The 20,848-nt window shown below is 37.9% G+C and overlaps 1 protein-coding gene across 7 annotated transcripts in view; it reads right to left on the bottom strand.

Moving 5' to 3' along the window:
- Positions 1-11,043: 11,043 nt before the first annotated feature.
- Positions 11,044-20,848, bottom strand: part of CEP126 (centrosomal protein 126) — a 71,005-nt gene continuing 61,200 nt past the window's right edge. For 3 of the 7 annotated variants that reach the window (XR_002809029.2, XR_011440428.1, XR_011440429.1), the window contains 3 exons: positions 18,493-18,557; positions 15,862-16,047; positions 11,044-11,851 (listed from right to left, as the gene is read on the bottom strand). Coding sequence is in view for 1 of the 7 variants with exons in the window: in XM_014741343.3 (XP_014596829.2) it covers positions 11,820-11,851; positions 18,493-18,557 (97 nt within the window). In the remaining 6 variants the exon portion in view is untranslated. The remainder of the gene's footprint in view (positions 11,852-15,861; positions 16,048-18,492; positions 18,558-20,848) is intronic. The other 4 variants (XR_011440426.1, XR_011440425.1, XM_014741343.3 and 1 more) reach the window with 2 other exon arrangements.

The following is a 20,848-nucleotide window of genomic DNA, read 5'->3' as shown; positions in this document are numbered from 1 at the left end:
TTGATATTCTTTTCCCAAAAGATTATTATCTCTTGTAATGAGTCTTGTAAATTTATTCATTGAAGAAAGTGATGTTGGATTTCCTCTAAACTTACCTTCTCAATTTGAAAGGGGATTCTTTTGTTCTAAAATTTAAAACATGATATTTAAGGCTTTTTTTCTCGTACTATATATACATTTTTTTAATCACATTCTCACTTAGTCTTCCCTTTTATAGCATGCAAAATGCTATTCTCTTCCACTTTGATTCACAAAGAATCTTTAGTCTTCAGTTGTCTTTCTACTTTTGTCACTTTTACTGAGGCTACTTTGAATTTACTAAAATTCTAACATCTCTTTCTGGAGGATTTATGGCCAGTATTGCACAGGGATTCTGGTCATACCATAGTTTCATAAAAGGACAAAGTCATAATATACATGTACTACTAAAATAAAAATATTGTCCTGCTTTACCAGCTTACTAGTAAGCTTTTTTTGGCCTAGCCTGACACTGGATTTTAACTATTTTTAACTATTATTAACTATGAAGTTGGTTTGGCTGCTGAGTACAACTACAGTAGTTAATAAATATAAATCCTTGTCTTTTCTTTTAATAAAATTGTTTTCATTTGAAGTGCTTGGAATGCTTCACAAACATCATGGCACACTCCTTTGGCCTGCTTACCCCGTTGAAATGTCATTTTGTAAATAACATCCCAATTCACAAAATTTTATCTTGATGGCATAAAAAAACCTCCCAAATATTTACTAGTAGTGGCATGTAAACTTTCTATTTTTAAAAATCTGAGCTCTAAATTTTCTGTTGCCTTCCTAAGTATTACAAAATAGGAAAATACAAAGTACTTCTCTTTCAGTCAGTCATTTATTTAAACTAATTTTCTTCACTTTTTCATTTCCTTTTCTCTTCCCCCTAATTTTGCTCTGTAGTTCCCAAGACTACCAATATAGTGTTGCAGAAAGAACATGGGATTTGGAGTCATATAGACCTGGGTTTGAATCTTGATTCTGTCACTGAGTGGCTGTGTAAATCTGGATGGGTTTAACATTTTGAACCTCTGATCTTTCATCTGTAAATGAAGATGAAAATATCCATGTTTTGGCTGGCTGGCTGGATTAAATAAAACTATATGCCCAGCATTTGGCATATGGTAAGTATTTCCCACTACATGAAGCTTTGCAAACCAGAATTTAACAGTGTCATTAACAAAGGGCCACAATGATTTGTTCTCTTAAAATTTTTAATTTTGATTCACTACCTTTTAATAAAAAAACCCACTTTTGTTTTTTTTGGTATTCCAAAGTTCCAGCTGTTAAATTTGGAAGACACAATGTGGTCCCAGCACCTTAGGAGGGCCTCCCTTCACCACACAGAAAGATAACCTCTGCTCTATTGTTGCCACCAAGGTCTTGGTGTTGCCACCAAGGGATGTGGTAACTTTGGGAATAAATACCAAAATGGGCAATTAAAAAAATCCAAAATGCCATTCTTTATAAAAATTTTCTCACAAAGTTAGAGCAAGAGGTTTAAGAAACAGAAATTTCTGTGTAACATATATTTTAATCATTGAATCTATAACTGCAAAGGACCACCGTGAATTCTTGGAAAAACTGCATACTTGCTCTACTTGAAAGTATCAATGCTGGGCGCTCATCCTGTGCATGTATTCAGAGCTAGTTTGTGTCCTGCTTTTGGTTCAAGCAGGCATAATGTCTTTCACGGTATTCTCGGAATTCGGCCAAACTTTACGACTCTCCAGTTCTGAGTTAGGACAAACATTCAGGGGTTCTGTTGCACACCTGCTTTCCTATAGATTGTTCTGGCAAATGGTGTGCCTCTAGTACCAGAGAAGTATATGAAAAGTCCTCTCAGGCAGATTTGGCTGCAATTATCTCTTGTCTCTGTGGCTGTTAGTCCTGTCTTCTCTCTTACCCGTTCTTCTAGAAATGGAAGGAACAAACATACAAACACATGCCAAACCCTGCAGCTACAAACCAGGCCAGCATGGCAAATAACAACACCTTCAATGAATCCCACTATAATTCTCCCAGGATCATTGACCTCAATCCTTGTGTTATTTTCAACAGGACCTTTTTGTTCTAAAAGGTAAAATTTCCATTTTGGAAAAGTCCATTTTATAATTTCATTAAAAATTCAGGTTTGAGAGAATGGTTATAAATTCTAATTTATTTGCATCTGTGTTTAAAATTCTTTACTTAAAAAATTATTTCTGGATAAATTCTGAGTCTTGAGAAAGACTACAGTGTTGTATAGCTGAAAGGGAAGTTCTGGGGGTGAACTTGTGAAAATGACATCGATGGCACTATTGATGAAAGGGCCTGGAGCCCACATGGTTAGGGTCCTTCAGAGGGAAGCTTACGGAGTCCTTTAGCCCCCATTTCTCTCTCCAGCTTCGTCTCTCACTCTTTTCCTGTCTCTCTGCCTCATCTGGGCCTCAGAGGTTTTTTCCTCCTTTTCCTTCTCTGAAACGATATTCGTTTGGCTAACTCCAAAGCTTTTTTCAGAATTCAAAATGTCATTCATCTCCATGTGTTCATATAGCTTGTGAGGTTAGCAATTTTTACACTGATTTACAGGTGCTCATTTGTGTGTCTCCTCCATCTGACTGTATCAGTCAAGAAAGCTGTTGTAAGAATTACAGGGCTAAGGGATTTATTACAGGAATGACATTCTACCAAATATGTGCGAAGCTGGAGAATGAAGGTCTGGAAGGGGAGAATTGGAGGACCAGAGTACTTGGGGCAGAGGATCAAAATCTAGACTGCACTAGTAGGGAGAGCCAGTGAGAATCAGAGACACAGTCAGGATACAGGTGGTTTGATGCACTGCATGGGCAGGCGGGTTGAAGCTTGCAGAGAAATCTGATAGTCCAAGCATGCCCAGCTGCCAAAGTGGAAACTTGATGAGAAATCTGCCGCGGGAAGAGAACCTTGATGAGAAATCTATGGAAACTGCCGCATGTGGGAAAACTCTGCTTCAGTGAAGCTGTCTCTGTGGGTCTGCAGGTGTGGGTCTGAAGCACCTTTGTGTCTGTTTGTCATTGTAAGTGTCCATGGTGGCCTTCTAAGAATAACAGCTTATGGTCATTTTCTCCTTCCTCTTTTGGCCAATTCTAACCTGGAAATGTGAACCCCAGCCTTAGCAAATTTGACAAAACACAGGCTATTTCACACTTATGATGTATTCTGAGAATGTGGCAAAGTTTTGGGCACATAAAAAAATTTGCTCCTAAGATATGAGTATTTCATAAATCCAATATACTTGACTGTTACTAATAGTTAATTAAACATTTCTGTAGTACTGCTATTTTATTGATAGATTGGGGACTAAGGGAGGTCCAGAAAAAGACTGTCTAAAGAAGAATAATTTGTCAGTGTATTTCCAGTACTGTCAGCGGGAGAGGGTACCCAGCCCGACTGCTTCACTGGCATTCCTCAGTAGTGCAGGCTACATTTTCATTCCCCAGCCCTGTGCTCCTGGACTTGGAGGAAGGAAAGGTGATTTTAGTGTTTCTCATTGCACTTCTAAACCAGTATTTCTCAACCTTGGTTGCCCATTAGAATTCTTTGGGGGAGATTTAAAAAATCCACATGCCCAAGCTGCACCCTGATGTAACTCGGCCTTCAGTATTTTTTAAAGTTCCCCATCCAATTTCAATGTGCAGCCAAGGGTATGTTCTAGACCCTTGTTTTTCTAAATGTGGTCCATGGCCCAGCAGCATTGGTATTATCTGGGTCCTACCCTAGACCTATTAAATTAGAAAATGTATTTTACCAGCATCCTTAGGTGATGGGAATGGACATTAAAGTTTGAGAAGTACTGTTCCAAACCATTGTTCCTCTCTTCTTCTTAAAAAGCCCCACCTCCTTTGAAATATATGCTATGTGCTATGAAAATATTCTACTTCTTCCCTCTGGTTGATTCATCAGCCTTCATCCTGGAAACTCCTCATAATTCAACAGACTTTAGTACCTGGCTTATTTTCTTTTCACTGCTGTGCTTATTATCATTTCTGGTGATTTCAACAGCCACATAACAATCCACCCAATACTCTGGCAACTCAGTTTCTTGGCCTTTTCGTACCTAATCTTATCCTCAGAAGAATATGATAAACATGAATATGATCATATGAATATGATCTCATCCTCATATTGGCTTTCCCTCCTTCCCTGCTTCGTGCCCCTTGTCCCTCCAATAATAGTACATAAGTCCTTTGCCTCAGGCTGCTTTCTAGGGAAGATGGGCTAGAACAGTTGGTAAAAACCCAACCCTGGTCAAATCCAATCACTCTTCTAGATGAACTGACGAAGTTTGGTGCAAAACACAACCTTGATGAATAATCCCTCTTTAAGTTTATGACCAGATACCTCAAGTTTCTCTACAATTCATTCTTAAGTTCTGAGAGGCAACGTTTTCATATCTTCTCTCTTCTCAAGTCTTCAGTCCCTCTTCCTTCTCCTTACTCAATTCATGAGTTTGCTTCTTATTTAACAGAAAATAAAGGCTACCAGAGAGAACTTCCTCATATTTCTACTACCATATCTCTAAATCTACCTGTTTCTGAACCCAAATATCTGTTTTCCTGTCACAGCTCTTCTGTGTAGGCAGCTTCTCCTCTTGCACTAGAGCCTAACCACCATTACCTACACAAGAACTTGGCTCCTGTAGCTACCTTTTTCTCTCTTGAATCATTCTTAACTGCATGACAATTATGCTATATGTAAAAAAGAGTCTGACTCCATTTTGTGATGTCTGACTGCTGACAGCTTTTAAGATTCACCCTTCCTTCTTCCCCTCTGCTTCACGTCTGAGGAAGGTGATAAGAGAGTCTGAGCGCTTGCTTTCTCTGTTGGTTCCAGTGGAAAATTCAAACCAGGAGATTTAAGCCCCAGCCTAAGCTTGGGCACCCTTAGCCTGGCCCCACCCCCTAACAACAATAAAAACCCTGAGCCAGTCTCTTTTCCTTGTTCTCTCAAGCCATCAGACCATTCATATCTGCTTGAGAGGCCTGACCTGCTCCCCTTAGAGACTTCATTATGTAAGTAATAAAACATTTCATACCCTCTTGGTGTGTGTGTGGCATCATCAGTCTCTCCTTCCGAATCAAATTGGGTGGGGGTCCATCTGCTTCTAAAGAGTGGTTGTAACACTACAACACTTCCCACCTTTAAAAAAATGTGTTAGCTAGGATTTAAGTTCAACAGAGATTCAAAATAACAGTGGCCTAAACAAGATAGAAATTTATTTCTTGCTTGCATAAAGGTCTAACTGATGTGATGACTGCCCTGTAACATCACCAGGGGCCCAGGTCTCTTCTAGCTTGCTTCCCCACCATCCCTAGCTTATGAGCCACATCTGCACGGCACAATGATACACCTTAAGTCTGCACTCCAGCCAGCATGGAAAAGGAAAAGGTAGAAGGGGAAAAGGAGGGCTTGCCCCATGCCCTTAAGGGCACAGCTCCAAGCTTAGTCATATGACCTTGTTTATCTACCAGAGAGGCTGGGTAACATTGTTTTTATTCTGGTGGCCAAGTACCTGTAAAACAGCTTTTATTACTAAGAAGAAAAGAAAGAGGAGAATGAATAGTAGAGGACGACTTATAGTCTCTGTCCCCCAAATCTTCTCTTGGCTTTACATTCCTATAGTAGGCAGAATAATGCCTCCTCGGTCAGGGATGTCCACTTTCTAATCCCAGAACCTGTAAATATGTTAGGTTATGTCACAAAGGGCAATTAAGTTTGCTGATGGAATTAAGTTGGTTAATCAGCTGAATTTGGCAGATATCTGGGATTATCTGGGGAGGCCCAATATAATTGTTAGGGTCCTTAAAAGTGGAAGAGGGAGGCAGAAGAGGAAGTCAAAGTGATGTGATGGGAGAAGGACTTGACCCACCATTGCTAGCTTAGAAGATGGAAGAAGAGGGCCGTGAGTTTAGGACTTCGAGCGGCCTATAGAAGCCAGAAAAAGCAAGGAAAGAGAGGCTTCCCTAGAGCCTTGAGAAAGGAACATAGCCCTGCTGACACCTGGATTTCAGCCCAGTGAGACCAGTGTCAAACTTCTAACCTTCGGAATTGTAAGATAATAAATCTGTGTTGTTTTAAGCCATTATGTTTGTGGTAATTTGTCATAGCAGCAATGGGAAACGAACACAGATTTTGTATTGGATATAGGGAGCTGCTGAAAAAAGTACCTGAAAATGTGGAAATGGCTTTGAAATTGGGCAATGGACAGAGGCTGGGAGAATTTCGAGGAGCAAGGCAGGAAAAGCCCAGGGTGCCTTGAACAGACTGTTAGAAGAAATACGGATGTTAATGACTCTGCTAGTGAGGACTCAGAAGGAAGTGAAGAGCCTGGTAGAGAAAACATATATCATTTTGGAGAATACCTAAATCATCATGAACAGATTGTTGGTAGAAATGTGGAATGTTAAAGGAGCTGCTGGTAAAGGCTCAGAATGGAAATGAGGAATATATTCTTGGAAACTTGAGGAAAGGGCATCCTTGTTCTACAATAGCAGGAAGCTTAGTGGAATTGTGTCCTGTAGTTAAGTGGAAAAGTGGAACCTATAAACAATAAATCGGACATTTAGCTGAGGAGATTTCCAAGTGTTGAAGGTGCAGTCTGATGTCCTCTTGCTGTTTACAATAAAGCGCCAGAGGAAAGAGATGGATTGAGGCAAGAACTGTTAAAGAAAAAGGAAATATGACTTGGTGTAAGAAATTCTCAACCTAACCAGATTTCAAAAGATGCTAAACTTAAGAGATTCACTGTCAGGATACCAAAAGCTAAGGATGTGGCTGTAAAACCTTTTCCTAATATCACAGAAAGATCAAAAGATCACAGTATTCAGTCACAAAAATGCCTCTTTAAAGAGATTAAGTGTGTGACTCATAGATCCCCTCAGTTACCTCAGTAGAAGCTAGAAATAGGGATGTGACTGTCTTGGGGGAGCCTCTCGTCTAATGGAGGGACTTCCTATAACATCCCCAGGAGACCCACAAGGTTTTTGAGAATTTTATATCAGCAGAAACATTGCCAACTGGGACCAAAAAGGACAGGTAAAATATGAAATCAAAGAAGGCTGTCTGATACTCAAAACTCTATAGGCAGGAAACAGGCTGATAAAACTACTCAGCTACAAACATGTTCCACCTTTCGTAAGAAAGAGAGGATGGCCCAGAGAGTGGAGCAGAGAGCCAGAGGGTGGGGGGAGTTATTCTCAGGCCTTAAAACCTGATGGAGTTTGTTCAGCTGGATTTTGAAATTTTTTGGGAACAGTGACTCCTTTTTTCCTTCCATTATCTCCCTTTTTGAATGAAAATGTCCGTAACCATAACCATTATCCTCTCCCTGTCCCACCATTGTAGTTTGAGAACAGGTAATTTGAGTTTTCAGTTTCACACGTAAACAGATGGAGAGGAATTGTGTCCCACTCATACCTAATTTAGATAATGCAATTTGGGACTTTTGACCTGCTGAGATTTAGATGAAATTTTTTACTTTGACTTAATATTGTAATGGGATGAGACCTTTGGGGACCTTGGGATGGGGTGAATGTATTTTGCGTGTGGGATGGATGTGTATCTTTGAGGGCCACAGGGTGGATTATGGTAGACAGGATAATGATCCCCCAAAGATGTTCACATCCTAATCCCCATTATCCATGAACGTATTATTTAAAATAATGTGTTAGTTTCCTATTGCTGCTGTAACAAATTACCACAAACTTAGTGGCTTAAAACAATACAAATTTGTTACCTTACAGTTATGAAGTTCAGAAATCTGAAATGAGTTTTAGTGGGCTAAAGTTAAGGTGTTTTTAGGGCTGTTGATTCTGTAGGCTCTACGGGAGACCGTTTCTCTGCCTTTTCCCACTTCTAGAGGCCACCTGCATTCCTTGGCTTGTGACCCCCTCTCTTCAAAGCCAGCAGTTTAGCATATTGAAATCTCTCTCTCTGACTGTTACTGAGTCCCCGGCCTTCCTCTTTCACTTATAACATCCTTATGATCACATTGGGCCCATCTAGATAATCCAGGATAGTATCCTCACCTCGAGATCCTTAACTTAGTAATATCTCCTAAATTTTTTTGCCATGTGAGGTCATAAATCCACAAGTCCTGAGGAGGAGGATGTGGACATCTTGGGGGATGATTATTCTGCTTATCACTTCTAGTTTGTCTAACTTTTAAGTTTATTACCATAAATTTGCTAATAATATATTATTATCTTTTTTCCACTCTCTCTTGAACCCATTCCAATTAGGTTTTTCTCCCAATATTCCACTGGGACCATTTTTGTCAAAGCCACCAGTGACCTCCAGGTAGCCAAATTCGATGGGAGTTTCTCAGTCTGAATCTAACTCACACTTGTTACTGGCTTTTGACCCAGTGGAGTCCTCCCTTCTTCCTGAAACAATCTCTTTGCTTGGCTCTTCAGATCTCTTCTCTATCTACACTCTCTCTCTAGGTGATTTCATCCAATTTCATGGCTGTAAACACCATCTACACACTGACAATTCTCAAATTATATGTTCAGCCAGGACCTCAAGCCTGAATTCCAGACTTGTTTATTAAAGCCCATTCAATATCATCACTTGGATAGCTAATAAGCATAATAGACCTAAAAATTGATTTTCAACCCAAACCTGCATCTCCTCCCCATATTCTCCATCTCAGTAAATGGTTCCATCATTCACGCAGCTACCCAGGCCAAAAAACATTGGAATCATCCTTGATTCCTCCTTTTTTCCTGTACTTCACATCCAGTCTATCATAAAATAAGTATTTCAAAATATATCCTATATCTGACTACTTATTTTTGTAAAAATATTTCTTTTTTTTTTCTGAAGACTGGCACCTGAGCTAACAACTGTTGCCAATCTTTTTTTTTTTTCCACTTTTTCTGCCCAAAGCCCCGCGGGTTCATAGTTATACATTTTAGTTGTGGGTCCTTCTAGTTGTGGCATGTGGGACACCACCTCAGTGTGGCCTGATGAGCGGTGCCATGTCTGTGCCCAGGATCCGAACCAGCGAAACCCTTGGCCACCGAAGCAGAGCATGTGAACTTCACCACTCCGCCGCAGGGCCGGCCCCTTACCACTTCATATTACCATCACCACTACTAATCTTATCCAAGCCATAAACTTATCTCATTTAGGTTATTGCAGAAGCTAATTGGTCCCCCTTCTTAAATACTTGCTACCTCCTTTCCTCCCTTAAGTGTATTTTCCAGATACCAGAGTGATCTTTTGATTTATTTATTTATTTTTTTGTGAGGAAGATTTGGCCCTGAGCCAACATCTGTTGCCAGTCTTCTTTTTGCCTGAGGAAGATTGTCGCTGAGCTAACATCTGTGCTAATCTTCCTCTATTTTATGTGGGACGCCGCCACAGTGTGGCTTGACGAGCAGTGCTAGGTCTGCGCCTGGGATTCCAAACCTGTAAACCCCAGGCTGCCAAAGCCAAGTGTGGGAACTTAACCACTACGCCACTGGACTGGCCTCCAGAGTGATCCTTTTAAAAGGATCCTATCCCTCCCTTACTCTAAACCCTGCAAAGGATCCATTCATATTACTCTAGATTGAAATCCAAAATCCTTCCAATGGCCTACAAGCCCTATATGATCCTGCTTGTGGCTACCATTCCAACCTCATTTCCCACTAATTTTGCCTTGTTTGCTGCTCACTAGCCACACTGGCCTTTCTGTTCTTAAACATGTTAAGCATGCTCCCGTATAAGGTCCTTTGTACAGTTCCCTCTATGTAGAATGCTATTCTCCCACTACCGCCAAGTTTAGCTCCCTTACTTCACTCAGATCTTTGCTGAAATGTCACCTCAGAGACCCTCTCTGACCACTCTACCTTTCTATCTAAATCAGTACTCCCCTCACTCTCTGTCCCTTTACCAGCTCTGCTTTTCATTCAGTATACTTATAACTATCTGATGGCATAGTCTTACATTTTAAAATCTGTCTTTCACTAAAATTTAAATTTCATGGTGGCAAACAATTTGTTTTGTCTTTTATTGTATTCCTAACATATAGAGCAGAACCTAGCACATAGTATGGCTTCATAAATTGAACAATTGAATATTTTTTCCTTTATTTGTTATATTGATCTGTCATTATGTATCCTATTTTAATTCCTCAGGGCAAAGAAATGAATGACAATCTCCCCTTTCCAGGAGCTCTTGATCTAGAAGAAGAGACATATATACACCCACAAATAATTATGGTTCAGGCTATAGAGGATATAATTTACATAGCAGAGGTAGTAGAGAAGATTAATAGGAAAAATTAGACAAAGTTCAACCTGAGCAGAATTTAAAAAAATGAATACAAGTTTATCAGGCAGGTGTAAGTGGAGTGAGAGAGAAGGCATTCCAAACCAAGGGTATAGTGTACGTACAGGCAGAGAGGCATGAAATAGAAGGTTGTATTTGGGGAACTCTAAGGCGTTTGGTACATTGGAAGGAGTGGCATGGTGGGAAAGGTGGTAAAGATGAAGCTAGGTAGGCAGGGAGGACTCACAATAGGAAGAGCCTTATATGCCATGATAAAGAATGCAAATTTTCTCCAGCAGCAGAAGGGGAAGCTCTGGAAACTTTTTTTTTTTAAAGATTTTATTTTTCCTTTTTGTCCCCAAAGCCCCCAGGTACATAGTTGTGTATTTTTAGTTGTGTGCCGTTCTAGTTGTGGAATGTGGGGTGCTGCCTCAGCATGGCCTGATGAGTGGTGCCATGTCCGTGCCCGGGATTCGAACTGGTGAGACCCTGGGCCCCTGAAGCGGAGCCTGCGAACTTGACCACTTGGCCACGGGGCTGGCCCCACAGTGTAAGTTTTAAGATGGGATTGATATGATAGATTTTCACTCTGGCCATTTCACTCGCACTTTAGAAATGCCATTCTAGCAGCTTTATTGGTGCCAGAGGTAAGAAATTCAGCTTGAAATAGACCAGATGAGATGTGAGGAGAGCCTGACGTAGAAATAATTGAGGGAAAATAAAAATATGTTTGAGACTATAGTAATTCTATGAAATTTTTTATTTTATGATCATGCAACTTTTGGCTTTGTTTCTAATATAAACCTGGTTTCCCCAGCAGACAATCCTAATGGGAAAAGAACATATTGATCAGGCAATTCAAGTAATCCAGTTGGGATTGCAGTTTATTTCTTATATTTACCATTTACCTCATGAGCTTTGCTAGTATAGTCAGTTCTTTAGAGACCAATTACCCGTGGATAAAGTGATAACTTTAATTTCTGAACATGCAAAATTGAGAACAAGACCTTTTGGTAACATCTCCAAAGTACAGAGGTCCTTCAAAGCCCTAAATAAACAGCTTTACTATATATATGGGATATTATTAGTCATAAACTTTTTACATCATTGTACAAAAATTTAATAGAATTTATTAGGAATTACAGAAAAACAAAGCTTCACAACTATAGTTAATACATAATTTGAATAACAAAATATCCTCTGTTGTATTTTTAAATATAATGAATTTATTTCCAGTAGCATGCTCATTAAAAACAATAAAGTATTTCCATTCATTAAAAATGTATTTAACAATAAAATACATAATGAAGTAGAATTTGTAGCATAAACGTAAACTAGTCAATTTATCTCCATTACCCATATTATGATTTACCTTTATTTTGTGGTGACAGTGTTTTAAGTCATTAACAAATGCAGAACTGTATTATATATTTACACAAGATTCTCGAAGATAATGATTCCATTTCACAGTTGCTGTTGTGCTTAGTCAGTGTCGCCTCTGCAGTCTGGGTCCGACATCACGAGAGAGACTGGCCCTTGGCTGGCTGTTCTGTAACATAATTTCAGAATATTCTTTTACTGTAGTATTCATAGACTTTAACAGGTAAATGGCCTTACAGATTACAGATTTTAATAAGACTAAACTTATAATTCAAATTCTCAAATGCCACATATACATCAATCTCAACATAACAAGTACCACTTTATGTAAGGCATCCTAGTAATTATAATAATTCATAATCTTCGCTCTTTGCTATTGGTAAGATGTGATTCAGAGGTGCTTTTCATCATAATTTGCTCTGTAAATAGGCAAAATTTAATAATTTTATTTTCTACAGGAAGCACTTGGAGCCCATCTAACACCCTAGGAGCAGATTAACATATATTGGGCTAAAGAAATAAGTCGCTTGGGAGGATAATTGTTAAAAATTCATTAAATTTATTTTATTTTAAAACGTAAATATAATACTCCAAAGTGAAAATTCTGCTTCTAAGATTCAGTTTTTCCACTGAAAATCATGGCAGGTATCTTGAGGATGGTTTGCAGCAACCCCACTACACTATACTGTTTGCATGTTGTCTCTATTGGAATGCAAGCTACTTGAGGACAGGAAAATGTTTTCTCTTTCCAGTCCCAGCCCTAGCAGAGTGCCTGACACATGGTAAGAACTCAGGCAATCTCTGTTCAATGAATAAAAAGAGACCAATATGATAACTTTTACAAAAGAAAAAATTAGGCTGCTTTGGTTGCCAAAAGAAGGAAATTCTAAATTTTAGACAGGACAAAGCTTGAACTGAATAAGCCTTCCTAGCGGGGATGACACTGAAGTCAAGTATTAAAGAGTAAGTGGGAGAGAGGCATTTGGAGAGCAAGTCCTTGAGGCAGTAGGAGTAATATGGGCCCTGGAAGAATGCAAGGAGTTCCAGAGAGACCTGCTTGTTACTCAGCAGTGTAAGTTATGAGCGGGGGAGCAACTGGAGGTGAAGGTGGAAAGGTGTTGAATGCCGTTCTCTGGAGTTGCAATTTTATCTTTTTGGTGATGGGTAACTACTGAGGTTGGGTTTTAAGCAGGAGAGTGATATGTTCATATTCGTGTTTTATAAATATTACCCTGGTGGTGATGATATGGAGAGAGCAAACCTGGAGGCTGTTGAAATGGTTCAGATGAGACACAATGAATTCCTGAACTAAGACACTGTCAGCAGGAATGGAGAGGAGTGGATGGATATGAGATGCATTTAGTAAGTATAACTGGGAGGATTTATTGACTAGGGGTGTGGGGGAATGAGAAGGCGGATGAGACACAAATTTCTGTCTGGGAGATTTGGTGGATGATTGTGTCATTAATTGAAATAAGTACTATAAAATATAGAACAGATTTTGGGGAGAAAAGGGGAAAATATAAATCTTGGATCTGCCACTGAACAGTTCTAAGGCTTGAGCAAATTATTTGACATCCCTAACTTAGAAGATTAAACAAGAGAACATGTGTGAAACCATTTGGCACAGTACTTTTTGATGATAGAAGCCCAGTAAATGTGTTTCCTTTCTTCTCTCTAATTACATCTCAACAATGTTCAGTTGCCACTAAAGAGTACTAATTGATTCAATGTTAACACTCATTAAAGGGCTTTGGAAGAACTCCAGAAACAGAGGTATTTTGATGGAGTATAAAGTCTTGCTTCAGAATATTAAAAAAAACTTTCAGGATTGAGCAAATCACTGCATTTTATTGCAGTCTGAAAAGGAGAAACAATTTATATATTCAAAGACCACGTATAAAAAAATCATAAAGACTCAACCGATATTTTAAAATATTTAGTACGTACTAGCTTCTATGTATTAGACAAATATAAGTGAAAAATAACCTCAAGAATATAGTTCCAAAGAAGATTATTAATGTACAAAGACAACTAACAAAAATGCCTATGGGGTACAAGCACAAAACTAAAGATACCACAGTGACCCTTCCGAGGAAGGTTGGATTGGTTACGGAAGGCTTCATGGTGGAAATGACATTAAGTTGGTGCTCAGATGAGCTGGATTTGGAAAGTAGAGCAAAGGTACAGTGCAGTTGGGAACTGGGCATGAACATAAACAAAGCATGAGAAAAACATGGAGGCAGAAACAGAGTATTGCAAACGATGGACAATATATTAAGCGTGTTTGGCTGGAACGGAAGATTCACACTGTAAGAGGAAAGGCAAGTGGGACTACAAATTGTTGTTAGAATAATTCCTACCTTTTAGAAGGGAAAGTTACGCTTTGCATATAAATCCCACTTTCAGGAATGTTACATTTTTTTGAGATAATTTAAACAGCTAAGATGACCGCAACAGTGGCAATAAAAATAATGCAACCTAACACATATTTAGCATGTACTATGTTACAGGCACTGTGGTAAGTGTTTTACATGGGTGATTATCTCACACAATCTTCATAGTGTATCTTCACACGCCATCTGTGGGTTAGATACTATTATTATTAAGATGATCAGGAGTGTTCGTCGAAGGGACACAGGAAAGGGTGGGGTGAATTTCTTTCTTCTGAAGTCTCAGAACAGCACTTGCTCTAAGCAATGGTAGCTGATTGCCTGCGCTATGAGAGATACTGAGAAGGCTTTCCTGCTCCAAATTATTCCTCTCATTCAAGTGTTACAGTGTTTGAAATCCCCTTATTAGAAATTCACTATTTTCTCTCCAGATACTGTTTTTTAAACGATTTAAATGGCTTTAAGTCCTTTAAAATGATTTTTAAAAATGACAAATCATCTTTTAAAATTCATGCTAAACACCTTAGCATGAATAAACGTATTAGTTCCTTGCCTGAGAGAAACCCAAATCAATACCACCAAGCACTGTGGGGGAAAAGAAACCCAAAGGACAATAGAATGGGGGAAATAAGCGAAAAGCAACAACAAGAAAAACATGCATGTGTGGGGTGGGTGGTAGTGAATTAATATATAAACTTCACCCAGTTGGTGACTTTTCCAAAGAGATATATAATTTGTGGTAATTAAACATCAATTCTCAAACCTTAAGCCAATGGCATTTGAGTTTTCAGTATTGGGGTACCTGGTAGATTTATTATATAATTGACGTTGCTAGGCTGAGAAATTAATTCCTGAATTAACTATATAATACATGTAAATTATAAAGCTAGACATATATTATTTGACACGTTATAATTAAAAAATTCTTGTACGTTCATATGGGTATGAAAACATTGGATCTGAAATGTAAGATGAAATAAAAACATTAATAAAAAAAGCTTACCTGCAACATCTCTAAAACAACAAACACTCCCAAATAGGTAGTTTCATCATTGTTTGGAGATGGAAAGAGATGGAAATCTCCTTTTAGAAAAACTCCTATTGACTAGAACTAGGGCATACCACAACTGTCCTGGTGTATACAATATAGTTTTGGTGGTCTCTTCTGTCATGTATACAGAAAGTGTAGGAATATGGTTATATATTGCCTTTCTAGAAGTTACATATTAAATGATTTTACTTATTTGAAATGCAATGGAGATCTAGAAACCAATTTTGAAAGCTTTTAAAAGATTAAAATATATCTAAAGTCCATATACTTTATTTCCAGGGGAGGCACTAAGTGCCTATCTATTCTTTTTTGTCTGTGTGTGAGGAAGATTGGCTCGCAGCTAACATGTGTTGCCAATCCTCTTCTTTTTGCTTGAGGAAGATTGTTGCTGAGCTAAAATCAGTGCCAATCTTTTTCTATTTTATGCAGGATGCCCCACAGCATGGCTTGAGCAGCAGTGCTAGGTCTGCGGCCAGGATCCAAACCTGCAAACCCCGGGCTGCTGAAGCAGAGTGCACAAACTTAACCACTACACCACTAGGCCGGACTCAGTACCTATCTATTCTTGCTTTAAACATAACTTTAACAGGTTGGACATCTGTTTTCTGGAGTCAAAATAAATTGTAGGCAGCTAAATAGAAGACTTGAAGGCAAGATATAGGTAGAAATAAACCCAGGTGATAAAAAGAAAACAAACAGGCCATAAAAACATAAACTTTGAAACTTGTCACCCACCATAAATGTTAACCTGAATCCAATGAGAAAACAATTGGACAAATCCAGATCATGGGATATTCAGCAAGAAAACTGGCCTGGAATCTTCAAAACTATCAATGTGCATGAAAGATTGAAAAAGAGTGGAGACTTTTCTAGATTAAAAGACTTGACAACAATATTCAATGCGTAATCCTGGGTTGGATCCTGGATCAGAGAAACAAAATAGTTTTTTCAGACAGCTTAGGGATTTGGAATATGGAGTACATATCAGATAATATTTTACCAATATTCAATTTCTTGGAGGTGATGTTGGTATTGTGGTTATGTAGGAGAAGTTCTGTTCTTAGAAGAACATGTATACTGAAGTTTTTAGGGAGGAAGAATCACCATTAAAATGTATGTTTGTATATGTGTATGTATGTATCTTTATTGTATTGTATTTATTTTCTCTTCTCCTCCCCTCCTTCCCTTCTTTCTTGTTTCTTTCTTTCTTTCCTTCCTTCTTTCTTTCTCCCATCTGTCCATCTGTCCATGCATTTATCTATTCATCCATCCATCCATGCATCCATCCATCATATAAAGCAAGCATGGCAAAATGTTAACGACGGGTGAATCCAAGTGAAGGGTAAAATAGCATAAAATAAAGATAGCAGAAACAAGAGGAAACAGGAATAAAATGCTCAAATCCACATGCAGAGTATGGCAAATGAAACAGTTTTGATGGAGAAGGGAGATGGGTAATTTTGATGCCAGCTATTTAAACAGGCAGTAATTTTGTGGGTTTTCTTTTTTTTACCATTTTCCCTGAAAATAAATGGAAGGTTTCTGACCCATGTTAGTGATGTTAAAATAAGGAAGAGTAACATCTTTGGAGTTGAAAGACCTGAGGAAAACTAATGGTTACTAACTGTCATAAAGAATGAAAAAGATGTAAGATAAAAATGATTTTAAGCCTACCAATCGGCCCTAATCCACACCATTAACTTTTCAGTTACTAGTCAGATACTCTGGGAATATAATGACATGGCGCACCCATGTGATAACAGAGTAATTTGCTGATTAGTAACTTTTTCTCCTTAGTGAGTAGTATTTACAATTCTTGCTCAGTTAGTTGTGTTGTGGTTAGTACACTGTTTTCAGGTTGAGTTGAAGTGTACAGAAGAGTGATCTCAGTCACTAAAAGGTATTATATCGCTAAGGGGAAATAAGAATCATAAATGTCATAAATGACAGAAAATTGTCACAGTCAAAATTCAGAGAAAGAAAAATTAGCACTGCAAAAATTACTTAACTCGCTAAATCGGTGGAGATGAAAAATTGAGCAAGAAGCCAAACTAGCATGCAAAAAATAACCATGAAAACATGTATCAGGAGTCACAGTGACCATTGCCAAGAGTTGTGCTTAACAATCACAGCTTCAAAAATGCCACACCAGATGCTGGCCAGGTGTCGCAGCGGTTAAGTGTGCACGTCCTGCTTCGGCGGCCCTGGGTTTGCCGGTTCGGATCCCGGGTGCAGACATGGCACTGCTTACCAAGCCATGCTGTGGTATGTGTCCCACATATAAAGTAGAGGAAGATGGGCATGGATGTTAGCTCAGGGCCAGGCTTCCTCAGCAAAAAGAGGAGGATTGGCAGTAGTTAGCTCAGGGCTAATCTTCCTCAGGAAAAAAAAAAAAAAAAAAAGCCACACCAAAAAGGTCGCTTCTAGGAACCATGTGCTCAGAGTAAACAACAAGCTTCATGAGGGCAGGGACAGCCTCTTTCTTACTAACGATTATTCATTACTGTACCCAGAGTATAGCAAAACTCTGAAACACGGGTAAGAAATGTATAACTTTATTTAGATAAAAGCAAACAAGAAATGAAGTGTATTTGCATAATATTGCTTTTTCCTGTCAAGATTTCAGAACTGAGGGCACTTGATGAGAAACAATTGAGCAAGCATCCAATTAATTCTCTAACAAAACATTTCTTTGTTGCACACCTCAATTGTGGATTGCGAGAGAACAGGTAGTGTCGTTGTTTGAGGGTGCCCTTTCTATGACCGGAATGTCTCCTGATCACCTCTAGCCAGATGTGATGTCTTCCTTCTGTGATTTCCTAAGACTGTGCCTCAGATCCTCTTATCTTACTTTGTATTTCAGTTATTTGTATATCCTATCCATGTGTATCTTTCTCCCTGTTAGACTGAAAATTCCTGAATGCAATGACTGTTTTTCATTTATATGTGTATCTTTACCAGAATCCAGTGCCAAGGCAAAAAAAAAAAAAAATCAAAATAGTAATGTCTAGTTTTGAACTCTGAAAGGGATATGGGCAAGGATGGGATCATTAGCAATGTAAATTTCTTAACAATTATCCAGTTAGGCTACATATCTAAAATTATTTGAAGAGTAGTGCACTGATGGCTGCTTCTGTTCCCATGACTGATGAAATACTCTGGATGTAAAAATCTTCATATTGTGATTTTTTTAAATGAGAGGATATTTGTTTGATTCTAATAAAACATCTTATAGTTGAACATTTATTGGGGAGAAAAACTCTCTAAAAGTCAATCTCAAGAAAAATTAATATCAATACAGGATTCTTACACACAAAAATCATGAAGTTTCTTAAAATAAGAGAAAAAAATTCTTAAAATACTTACCGGAAGTGATGTTATTTGTAAGGTATTTTTGATGCGTGGATTTTTGCAAATAGTTTCTTGTACATCTGAAATAATTATACCATGATACAAAATAATTTAGTTATGTATATTGAAAGAGACGAATGACTAAAGAATCACATATTAAATTCGGCTGTGTTAAAATATTCAAAGTTGAGTGCGAGACTTTTTTCTATTGTCCCCAGAAACAGTCTTTATGTAATTTGATTAAAAACAGTTACATAAAACTTATGTTGATAAAAAAGAATTCCTAGTACTTTGACTACTCTATAACAATCTTTGTTCAAATGCTAGGTTTTCTTTCTTTCCTTTTTTATTTTTCTTCTTTTTTTAAACCAAAAATGAATTTCACTGATGGAGCATCTCAAGAAGGACGAGGAGATGTTTATTTTCACTAAAGGCAGAAAAACGTTGAGTAATTTGGTCAACTTTTGCCTTTTCAATGTTTAGGTTTTTGTGAGTATAATAGCAAGGGTCTGGGCAAAATAAAACAAGATTCAGGCAGAACCTTTTACACGAAGCATTGATTGAAATATGTGGAAGTACCTAATAGAATAAAAAAGCCTTCCCCAAAAAGCTGCCTTGAAGTTTTTACTCTTTATCTCATAATTTTACATCTTAAACTTACAGCTTTAGTTTTATGCTACTTTTGTGGTTGTAGCACCTTGCCTTTTATTAATATATTATTTTAAAATTTAATTTTGAAATTAACATGAGAAATATATGCATATTTTAATTAATCATAATAAAGCTAATGTCTGTGTAATTGCCCAGATTAAGAAATTTGAACATTGTCACTACTTTAGAAGCTTCCTGGAGCTCCTCGCCTCCACATAGCCGGTGGATTCCACTCCTTTCCCTTGCCCACAGAGGTAACCCGCTATACTGACTTTGTTTATTTATAGTTTTAACATATATAAATACAACCCCCAAATAATATTGTTTAGTTTTGCCTGTTTCTGAACTTCATATTCCCCTGCGATTTGCCATAATTTGCTCAAAATTATACATTATTTAGATTCATCCATGATGACGTGTATAGCTGTAGTTTGTCATTTTCCTTGCTGGATAGTATTCTAGCACATAAATATACCATGTATAGATGTTTTCAATTTTTGGCTATTATAAACAAGGATGATCTCTATATACTTATACATGTCTCCTGATGCACATGTGCAGGGTTTTCTCTAGGGTATGCATGTAGAAGTGAAATTGTTGGGTTGTAGGGTATGTTCATGTTCAATTTGTTAGGTGGTGACAAAACATTTCCTTAAGAGGTAGCCCCAGTTTGCACTCCCACCAGCATTGTACAAGAACTCTGATTGCTGCACGTCTTTACCAACACTGAGCATTGCCAGGCTTTTAAACTTATCTCTTTCTGATGAGTATACAACTATCTTATTGTTTTAATGTGCATTTCCCTGTTACTAATGATGTTGAATATCTATTAATGTTTATTGTCATTTGTATTTTCTTCGTTGTGAAGTTTCTGTTCAAGTGTTTTTCCTCCCTGTTTTTCTAACGAGTTGTCTTTTTTTCTTATTGATCTACAGGAGTTCTTTATATATTTTGAATGAGTCCTTTATTCTATGTATTATAAACAATTTCTCTCATTTGTGGTGTGTCTTTTCATTTTTTTAGTGATGTTTTGGTATGAAGAGAAATTTGCAATTTTATTACAGCCACATGGATTATGTTCCTTGTGCTCTACTTGAGAAATCTTTCCTTACCCTGAAGTTAGAAAAAATTTTCTTATGTTATCTCCTAAAAGCTTTATATATTTTCTTTCACATTTAATTTTTAATCACTTTGGAACTGGTTTTTATGTATGGTATTTGGTGCCAGTTCAATTTAATCTCTTTATATTTGGTATCTAATTATTCCAATATGAAGTGACAAACAGCTTTTCTGAAAATGACCCCTCACATTCTTTATAGCTTTTCCGTCAGTGTGCTATCTTGGAACCAAGAACAGGTTTTCACCTCATAAGAGAGGGGCTGTGCCTAAATCCAGCTTCTTATGAAATTGGTCGTTCCTTCTCCCAGCAAAAAGGGCTGCAATTTCTCACACTGGGATTCCAATTATGTGTTTGTTAGACTGCTTTATATTGTCCACAGTTCTTAGATCCTCTGTCCTGGTTTTTTTCTGTCATTTTTTTGTTTTCTCTCTTGGTGTTTCAGTTTGGAAATTTTTTATTACCTATCTTCAAATTCACTGATTGTTTCCTTAGCCCTGTTGAGTCTACTGATAAGCCCACAGAAAACATTTTTCAATTCTGTTACAGTGTTTTTATTTCTCAGATTTCTATTTGACTCTTTCTTAAAGTTTCCATCTCTCT

The sequence above is a fragment of the Equus caballus genome, chromosome 7 (assembly GCF_041296265.1).
Source record: "Equus caballus isolate H_3958 breed thoroughbred chromosome 7, TB-T2T, whole genome shotgun sequence".
Classification (NCBI taxonomy): domain Eukaryota; kingdom Metazoa; phylum Chordata; class Mammalia; order Perissodactyla; family Equidae; genus Equus; species Equus caballus.
The sequence above is the reverse complement of the archived record's forward strand: the minus strand, read 5'-3'. Positions and strand labels throughout refer to the sequence as shown.